The sequence below is a fragment of the Podarcis melisellensis genome, assembly GCF_964234715.1.
Source record: "Podarcis melisellensis genome assembly, chromosome: 12".
NCBI classification, from domain to species: domain Eukaryota; kingdom Metazoa; phylum Chordata; class Lepidosauria; order Squamata; family Lacertidae; genus Podarcis; species Podarcis melisellensis.
Genome location: NC_138544.1, coordinates 3,439,327 through 3,449,670, shown reverse-complemented (window position 1 = coordinate 3,449,670; position 10,344 = coordinate 3,439,327). Strand labels below are relative to the sequence as shown.

Sequence of the window (10,344 nt, the reverse complement as noted above, 5' to 3'; positions counted from 1 at the left end):
CAAAGATCTCGAGTAAGCATGTTTATGTTTACAGTCTTGGATACAACTAGAAGCAGCTGATGTATTCAATTCTAACGAAAGATTATTACACTTGTGTAATAAAAGGACAAGAGCCTGTTTCTTTGCTATAAAAGAGGGGTGATTTGCTTCTCACCTTGGGGTGGGACATTTTTGGGGGAGGGGGGAATGAGGTTCAAGAAGAGAAGTGGTGAGCAAGAAAAGAATCACCGTGAGTCTATTCTTCCCTTGATGCTTTTTTGTTCCCAACTATTCCTTTCCCATGCTGCTTTATTGGAGAAAAGTGTGTCATCAAGCCTTAATTACAAGTGGAATATGAAGTTAAATCCCACCTGCAATAAAACAATAAAAAATCCTGTAGCACCTAAAAGACACACTTACAGTCCAATCCTATAAAAGCCTACGAAGACGTGAGCCCCACTCTAAGTGGGACTTAAGTCTAGGTAAGCGTACACAGCACTGCAGCCTTATTGTGACATACATTTCCCTCGGCTAGATGCCTGAAATTATATCCTTCAATTGTATCCACTTCAGTAGATGCCTGAAATTATATCCTAAGTCAGTGTCTATTGGTTGGATCCAGACATAGCACATTGATTAAAACGGATCACAACTTCAACTAACTTCAGCCAAATCAAACCCTATAAATTCTTAACTGTCTCCCACTTAACTTTGGATGGACCCACCCTGCAGACAGTAAACCTACAAGGAGAAGGGAGAAGAACAAACTCAGGGCTTCATTTATGTCAGGGCTCAGGCCTTAAATCTATTCTCAGTGCTTGGACTCAGCTAAAATATGTGAAGAGTTGATGAAGGACAGAGCCCCTTTCCTCACTGTGGAGTCACCGGAGGGATTCCCCACACGCCAGTGATTGAGAGAGAAACCAGGTTGCCAGAGTGTCACTTTTAAAAGGAAGTACCGCAGAAACAACTCTGTAGCAACAAAAACAAAATAAAGCAAGCTCTAAGCTAATTTTTGCCACCAGCATAAATGTCCCTAAAAAGGCTGAACACTTGGTCCATCTCCTCACTTGGCCCTACTTGACATCTCAGATACCAAAGATGTACCTTCTCACTGCAAACTGACTGCTGCTACAGCCATAAGGGCTTTGGAAAGATCTTGTGGGAGCCAATCTTGTTGCGTGGTATAATAAAACATTCTATTTCATCTGGTACTGTTTTATTAAACATGTTAATGATGATGCATGTAACTTGGCTGCTCATCCAGCATATTGTAGTTTACGGATGATTCAATAAACCAATGCAGTGCTATCTTATCTGTTTTCCTCCCCCTTCAATTCTAACTTAAACTTCTTGAAAATGTAAGAAACACTCCCTGTCAGTGCCTTCGCAGCCTTTGCTTTGCGTCTTGCCTTTTAATACCATGTTCACCCCATCTCCCTCCGCCTCCCTCCAGCTATTTCTCCCACATCTATTTCTAAGCTAACCAGGGCCTGGCATTGGTTATTATGCAATTCTGCGTTTGATCTTTGTGCCAAAGTTGTTGTTATTGTTGTATTATTATTATTACTGTATTATTATTTACAGCGCCTGTACGGTTCGCACTGTTCCCTCCCTTTTGTTTAAAATAAATAAAAACGATTTACCAAAATGAATGAATGAATGAATGAACGGCCCTGAACAAAAGCACAGGCGGCGAGGTTGCGCGAGGTGCTCGGGGTCCCTTTGCGGAGGGAGGCCGTTGGGGAGAGGGCCTGCGCCCTGCCCGCCCTCCTCTCCCCTTGCAGCACCGGGTCCCGTCCGCCGTGCGTGGGCGGGCGCGGGCGCGGGGAGGAGCGGCGGGGGGGGGGGCGTCCCGCTGGCGCGAAGCGAGCCGGCGGGCGACGCTCCTGATTGGCTGGCTCCTGCCTGGTACCCAGAGAGGGCGGGGCGGGGAGCCGCGGAGGCGTCCGCTTTGCTGCCGTATTCCGCTGCCCGGACCTACGCGGGGAATTGCCTCTCGAGCGCCGCTGCGAGGGAGGAGGCGGAGGCGCCCGGGCGGAGGCGAAGGGGCAGCCCGAGGAAGGCCGGCCGGCGCGCCCTGACTGCAGCGCGGAGCCCGGAGCCGCGCGCGAGGGGACTGAGGAGCCGCCGCCGCCTCGGCCGAAGAGCATGCTCTGCACGCAGCCCCGCTTTCTCCAGGTAAGGCGCCGCCCGACCCTCTTCCCTGCGGGCGGCTGCCCCTCTGCCCTCCCACCTCCTCGGCCAGCATCCCGGGACTGGGCTTTGGGCATCCACGTCTCCGGGTCTTGTCGTGGTGGAGGTGCCATTGTGGTGCCCCTCCGGCCAGGCTTCTCTCGTGCCGGGGCGCCTTCTGGGTGTTGCGAAGTGCAGCCAGCTCTACTGGGGCGGGAGGGGAAAGGCGGTGCGACCTCCCGTCAAGTAAAGCAAAAAAGGAATCTGGGTGCCTGGAAGGGCCTTCAGCCTAGTCAGTTGGACCAATGGACCAGACATTGTCAGGCTACACACACCGGATGGATAGATAGATGATAGATATAGATAGATAGATAGATTCCCCCCCTGCCCACCCAGCCTGCTTTCTTTCCTTTCTTGCAGAGATGTATTTCTTCTTTTAAGGAAGAGGTGCAGACAATGGATGGGTGTAGAGTGACAGCAAATGTGTAGTTTTTACTCACCCGCTGGCACATGACTGGATGTGTGGGGGAGGGGGCAGGGTTGTGTTTATGTGTACGATACAGTCTGAGCATCTCTCGACGGTGCACACGTTCCCCCTTCCTTTTGCCGGGTTGTTGAGGGAATTGGAAGCCCGTCCGCTATGCAGGATGAGAGTTCTGTGGCTGGGAGGATGGGGAAAGGGGATGTGCATGTTTTCTCTGGATTCAGCATCAGTTTGGTTTGGTGCGTATATCAATTGGCCTGTCGGTACTAGCAAGAAAATAAGGGACAAAGGTGGGTAACCTTGTGCTATCTGCAGTTCATATTAGTTTGACAGGGTTTCCGTAATCCTGTATTGAGCTAAAAAAATTTTTTGTCTCTGATTTATTTTGCTTACAACAGCCTCTAACTCAATGCAGCAAATTCTTTAATGGCAAGTTGTTTGCTTTCCTTTGCTGTCTCCTTGCCTCCTTTCAAGTTAAAGAAAGGCACGTTTCATTGACTCATGCTAAGGACCTTTTCTGTTTTGTTGTCATATGCGGTTGAGGGTTTAAGATCAGTGATGCAACCATGAATAATGCAGCTTTTAAAATAATAATCCTTCCCTAGCTGCATAGCGCAAGTGCACACACAAACACATAGCCTCCTGCGTTTCAGTTTGCCCATTTCAGCCATGTGTGGTATATCCTCAAATTAAAGCAATTATTTATTTGGCTTGGGTCTGGCTGTTGACATCCTTCCTCTTTAGAACTGCAGAGGCACCCCTGTCATGCTGCACTCAGCAGAAGCACAGAGACGCGGTACAGCAGTCACTCAAGCCAGAAGGAGAACCCTTTCCCTTGCTCCCCTTGCCCCTTCCCTGTGTTTTTAGTAATCTGTCATATGATTCAGTGGGGCGCATCCCTGGTCTAAAGAGAACAGCATTTGAGAAATGGGAAAACTGCTGTCTGTAAGATGCAACATAGCAGGTGGTCAGCTGTGCCTTTGTTGAACAGCGAACATATGAGGATTCTGGTTATTACAGTAATTCATTTTAGCTTGGGGAGTCATTTGAAAATTTGGATTTTCCACTAAGAAGGGATTATCATTTTTCTGCTGTGTGTGTGTTTGTAAAGAAATAGAGTACAGTACAGTATGTGTCTTGGCTGCAGTCTATACTTGTCTTTTCAATTTCCTCAGAAATACACACACAATTATTTCTAAAAAGTGTGGTACTATTTTTATTACTATTCTGAATAGAATTATACTCAGTAAGTGGTACATTTTAGTTAAAATCCTGGCAATGGCTTGAAAAGCCACCAAAGAAATCTAGTTTGAAACAAGCTGTCTGAGTTTCCAAAGAGAACATCTAGTCATTTTCCTTTCCTTTTTATTATGTCTTTTAAATGAATAGTTGATTGAGAAAAAACAACAACTATTTGATTGATGCAGACTGGTGCTAATCATAGCCTAGAAAGTTTGGTAAACGAAATGATTTATTTGGACTTTATATATAATGCAGTGCTTTGAAATGCTCTCACACACTGCAAAGGCATTGCTTTCTTCTTCGGTGATGCTTATAGGTACAATTAATTCTCCCAAGGTCTGTCATAGCTTTTTCATTAAACATGTGAATATTACAAAAGACACCCCTAAATACCATGTTCAGTTTTCATTTTCTCATGAACGTTTCCTATGAGCAGTGTCCCATAAGTGGACCCAGAGGGCAAGGTGAGAGTGGTGCTGACTCTGGGTCTCTATAGACCTCGCTGCTTACTTTGTGTCCAACAGCCAGAGAACCCCCTCCCTGAGCTCCAGGGCCTCCCTTCCCATCAAACCTGCTCTCCAGTACAGGCAGCGTGCCCAGCCTGAGGCCCTGCAGATGTGACAGAGAACTAGGCGCCAGGCTAGAGGACTGTCACTTTAAGGGGATGCTGCTGCTGCTTGAGAGAGGCTAGTTAGACTCAGGAAGTGTAATAAGGGCTCCGGTTGTTTTTTTAAAAAAATATTTTTTATTAAAGATTTTCTTAGGTTACAAAAGTATGTGCATTACCTCTTTTTCAGGTTGTAGGACCCCCCCCCCCCCGATCAGTTACATTTGATGTGAGACATTTGTGTTGTATATAAGGTTGGGAGAGGAGAGAGGGAGGAAATGGGGCTGGTGAGCCCTTATTATTTGACCTCTCACTGCCAAGAAAAAGTAGTAAGAGCTCAGTTGAGACCAAGGTCTTTTTAGAACATGCCAGGCTGCTCTTTGGGTTCTGTCCAGGGTTCTGAAAACAGCCACTGTTGTTTTCAGGAATCCTTATCTTTTTCCTTCCCAGACTACCTGCTGGACTTAGCCCCTCCTGACCTGCTTGTGGGTTCTACACCACTAGGATTTGGACACATGTAGGGTGAGAGTGAAGCTCATCAGACCTGAAAGAGTACTCTAGAGGTACTGATTTCATGGCGCTACCTTTGAAGGTGATCCAGAAACTACAACTATTCCAGAATGTGGCTGCCAGAGTGGTGACCGAGAGCAGCTGCTGGGGCCATATAACACTGGTCCTAAAATATCTGCATTGGCTCCCAGTATGTTTCTGAGCATAATTCAAAGTGTTGGTGCTGGGGCAACCCAGTCAGATGATGACTATGATGACCTCAGAATTTGCCCCAGAATCCTCTGCATTCTCAGATGTTCCTCAGCAGACAAATTGATTTGGAAAGCATTCCTACAAAGTGTTTAAAATCAACTGTGCTTTATTCAGGAATGCATAATTACATCCGAAGAATCCACCATGTTTCTTCTTTTCCCTTCAAGCCCTTTGCCTGGCCTCAGGGTAAACAAAGTGTGACTGCTTCAGTCAGCTGCCTGATTATGATGCTGTGGCTCTTATAGTGCTAAGGCAGGGTTATTTTGTGCTCCACAAATCCTAAATTGCTGATCAGCAACAATTTTTTTTAACAAGGGCCATCTTTTGAACTGAACAAGGTCTAGAAGGCCAGCAACCTTGGTGTCATTCATTTCTTACTCCTGTGGCCCATGTCGAAGTGCAGGCAGGTGGCTTTTTAGCACCTTCAGCTCCTCTTTGCAAGCAGCAAAAAGAAGACTTTGATGGAGAGCTGCTCACAAATATTATTTGCCTGTATCTTGGCTGTCATAAGGGGATTAGATCTGACATGTGTAATGGGAAAACTCTGCCAAGGCTTCTGTTGCCGTTGAAACCATGTGGAGGGTGTTAAAGAGCCATTTGTGTGTGTCTCAGCTCATGATGGGGGAAATGGGTGAGGTGCATAATATAAGGAGGTCATTTTTGAAGTAGGGTCTGTGTTGAATGACGCTTTGGATGCCCTCAGGGAAGTGGATTGAGCCAGTTGCCTATCTGTATTCCAAACCAGACCGAGGCTGGAATCCTAAGCGTATTTACTTATAATAAGTTGCACTGGAATTAATGAGATTTATTTCAAGGTAAGTATGGCTAGGATTTGGGTGTTTGAGTTGTGAGTCAGGACATCCCCATCAGATTTTATGTGTGCTTTTTTTTTTGTAAGCTAAGTGCATTATTTTAAAGAAAACTTGCTAACGCTGCTATCCCATATAATAGAGTTTTCTCTCAACATAGCAAATATCTTGCTGTCACAAGTATATGGATTTGCCACATATTTTATTAATCCTAGCACTATTTTTTTGTTATAGACTGATGTTATAGACATTCTCTTCTATTTCTGTTTTGTTACAATGTGTTTCTGTGGCCTTTTCAATAATAGTCTTTGCGCCCATTAATATCTTAGTTCTCTCGTCTATGCCATATGCAATTTGTCAAGGCATTAATGGAACAAAAAAACAAGGAGTAGAAGATTTTGTTTGTTAAAACATTTGTCCCTATTGAAATTCATGTTGTCAATTTGGGGACAGTTCTCCAATCTGTTAAGGACATATTGAATCCCAGTTCTGTCTTCTGTAGCGTTAGCTACCCCTTCTAGCTTGGTGTAATCTGCTCCTTTAGTACCCTTGGGTACAGCTCCTGAGGCCCTGGAGATTTGAATCATTTAAAGTAGCTAGGTGTTCCTGTACCACCTCTTTTCCTATCTTGGGCTGCAGCTCCCTCCTTACAACATTTATTATGTTATCACCAGGTTGGGCATTGCTTTCCTTTCGGGTGAAGACAGAGGCAAAGGAGGTTTTGCGCTGTTCTGCCCTCTCTCTGTTATACAATAGCATTTCTATCTTCTCCACACAAAGGACCTACTACTTGTTTGTTCTTCCTTTTGCTTCAAACATAGCTCAATAAATCTATTATTATTATTATTATTATTATTATTATTATTATTATTAACCTCTCTTGCAAGCCTGAGTTCATTCTAAGCTTTGGTCCACTTGGCCTTATCCCAGCAAGTGTTGGCTACTTGTGTATATTTGTCCATTATGATTTTCCCCTTTCTTTTATTTCTTACACTTGCCCTTCTTAAATCTCAGCTCATCTGTAAGTAATAATAATAATAATAATAATAATAGTGTTATTTGAAAGACCCAATGCTATCTAAAAGACAGCATTACCTCATATGAGCCTGCCTGGGTTCTGAGATCTTGAGGGGAGACCCTTTTCTCGGTCCTGCTGCCCTCACAAGCCTGCTTGGTGGGGATGTGGGTGAGGGCCTTCTCAGTGGCTGCTTCCAGACTTTGGAACTTCCTCCCTAGAGAAGTTATACTGATTCCCTCCTTGTTGTGCTTCTGCCACCAGTTGAAGACCACCTTATTCCAACAGGTTTGGGAAACATGCTGTTTTTATTGTAATTATCTGTGTGTTTTTAATAGAAAACACACACACACACAGAGAGAGTTTTTATTCTATACATGTTTAATTTTTTTTTAATGAGTGAGGGTTTTTTCTATGTTTTTAGCTGTTCCTATTTTATCTGTACACTACCTCAAGTCCCTCAAAGTGAAGTACAAATAAATATATCACCACCACCACCATCATCAGTGGATATAATAATAATCAGTGTTACATTCCAGCTTGTTAGTATCCTTAAACTGTGGTGCCCAGAATGGGACACAGTGCTCCAGGCAGAATAGAGTGGGACTATTACTTTCCTTGACCTGGATATTATGCTTCTGTTGATGCAGCCTAGAATAGCATAGCTTCTTTCTGCTGCTGCATCATACTGTTGACTCATGTTAAGCCAAGTGCCCCCCATCTTATATTTGTGAAGCTGGTTCCTCCTGCCTAAGTGTAGAACCTTCCAATTCTACAGCTGGGCTGGTGAGCATGACTTGACCGAAATGGGCCAAATGGGGAGGCCTGGTGGCCCTCATTAGGCATGCTGGTCGGAGATTCCCCACCTCTGATCTGCCTCTTTACAAGCGAGAGGAGCCAGCACACATAAATTTACTGGATGCACCTGGGAATGTTTGGAATGCTGGTGCTTATGGGATTTGTAGATCTTTCAAATATCTGCTTCTTATAATTATTCTTGACTATAGATCTGAACCCTAACCAGTTAGAATAGGAAGGTGAAAACTATTACTTTCCCTTTGTCCTTATCAAAGAATGTATGTATATATGTATGTTTGTTTGTTTTTGAAGTTTTCAGAATTCATTAGCAGACCACATTTTCCTACAGTGTTAAAACCAATATAAGGAGGAATTAATATGCTGGAGGACATACCAGGATGCCATTTTCCCCATTAAACAAAGCTTCAGTGTGGTGAAGTGGTTAAGAGCGGTGGACTCATAATCTGGTGAACCGGGTTTGCAACTCCGCTCCTCCACCTTGGACTAGTCACACTTCTTTGAAGTCTCTCAGTCCCACTTACCTCACAGAGTGTTTGTTGTGGGGGAGGAAGGGAAAGGAGATTGTTAGCCACTTTGAGACTCCTTCGGGTAGTGATAAAGGGGGATATCAAATCCAAACTCCTCTTCTTCTTCACACAAACAAATTGTGAGTCAAAGTGAACAGGAAGAATGTTCAATGTAAATCTAAGATGAATATAGGTCGTCTCCTCCTCCCCTCCCTCATACTGAATACATAGTGTCCAAGAGGCTAAGTAATGGTTTTATGAGTCATTCTTAGAGTTTTGTAACCTTTCTGTGGTTAGGACATAATGCACTTGGACAATGTATTTGTTCCTGAGAGAAGTGTCTGATTTTGCCAATCTGCTATAAAGGCAAATAATCAACTGGCAAGAGTTGCTGCAATGAAAGATGGAGTTTTGGTATTTGCTTCATCACCACCTTGAATGAAAGTGGAGACAGTGCTATTCAGCACAGAGGACCACCCTGAGAAGAGGATGGAGGATTTTTTCTTGCACACCTTAACCTGCTCCATTCTTAAAGTGGACTACTGCAATGTCCCTTCCCACCCTGTCCACACGCTTTCCTTGCATTTGGTTAGCAACTGGGGGAGGGGACTGTTAGCTGGCACTGGGTCCACTTCTCTCAGGAACGAATTTTAAAATATATACAAATAAACAGCCATGTAAAATATGTAATAATGAGGATTTGCATTGGAGTTTTTGTCTTCTCATAACTGGACGAAGTTCCTTTCCCATACCAGGCAATGGCACCGTTACCTTCAGACTTGGGCCCAAGTCAAGAGCTCACTCTGCTCACAGTCCTCTCCTCCTACAAAGACCCCCAGAGACTGGCACATGATAAAGAGTGTTGGGAAACAGGCAGGGCATCAGCACAGCCCCCAACCTAGCCATTTGCTTCCCTGCTACCTCCAGTGCCCTAATATCCTGTCCCCTGTCTAACACTGACTTTTGCAATGCAGCTCCTGGCTACATTATGGGAGGAGCTAGGAATGTGCACATTGGAGCTTGCGTGTTGTGGTAGGGCTGTTCCAGATGAAACAGCTTTGAGAGTGACGGAGGGATGAGGTGGAAGCGGATGTATAGGAACAACTCCAGGTGCCCCCAAGGTGATGGGAAGATCATGCTTACACTACCACCTAGGTATGTGAGTGAATAAAAGGCGTAAACCCTCGCAGTGGGTGCCAAAAACATGAAAGGGTGAGATGGCAGTGATTTGCCAGCAAAAAGAAAAGGGAATGCAAGACCTGCTGGGGACATTGTTACTTCTATTTCCAGATTACTCTAGTGTGTAAGAAAATAAAGGCATCACATTGGTTCTTCCTTTTGCAGCCTACTTAAGATTTCCTATCTCCTCAATACAGTGGTGCCCCGCAAGACGAACGCCTCACAAGACGGAAAACCCGCTAGACGAAAGGGTTTTCTGTTTTGGAGGCGCTTCGCAAAACGAATTTTCCTATGGGCTTGCTTCGCAAGATGAAAATGTATTGCGAGTTGCTGCGGCTCCCCCCCCCTTTTTCTAAGCAGCTAAGCCGCTTATCAGCTGATCCGCTAAGCTGATAAGCCGCTAAAAGACGCTAAAAGCTGCTAAACCGCTAATAGCACTCATCCGCTAAGCTGTCAATGGGCTTGCTTCGCAAGACAAAAAAACCGCTATACGAAGAGCCTCACGGAACGGATTAATTTCGTCTTGCGAGGCACCACTGTATATTTTCACTTTGTAGTGGGCATGGACTACTTACAACACAGACACACATATACACATTTTTAAAGGGGAGCAAGAGCCTGTTAAAATGAACTCCCTGCTGTCTGACTTTGTGAAGGGTGAATTCCCACCCTCAACTTCCATACCATCCTAGGACAAGCAGCACACCAGTCTCAAAGTTTTAGCTTCATCCAGCTATGAATCTATGAGTCTGACATCAGAAAGGGAA

General features: G+C 44.8%; 1 protein-coding gene across 7 annotated transcripts in view; it reads left to right on the top strand.

Moving 5' to 3' along the window:
• The first annotated feature begins 2,101 nt into the window (after nt 1–2,101).
• HECW1 (HECT, C2 and WW domain containing E3 ubiquitin protein ligase 1) overlaps nt 2,102–10,344 on the top strand; it is a 192,045-nt gene continuing 183,802 nt past the window's right edge. For 6 of the 7 annotated variants that reach the window (XM_081930976.1, XM_081930972.1, XM_081930975.1 and 3 more), the window contains exon 1: nt 2,108–2,160. In XM_081930976.1, coding sequence (XP_081787102.1) covers nt 2,131–2,160 — 30 coding nt within the window. In that variant the 5' untranslated portion in view covers nt 2,108–2,130. Of the gene's footprint in view, nt 2,161–10,344 lie in introns of all 7 variants that reach the window. The other variant, XM_081930971.1, reaches the window with a different exon arrangement.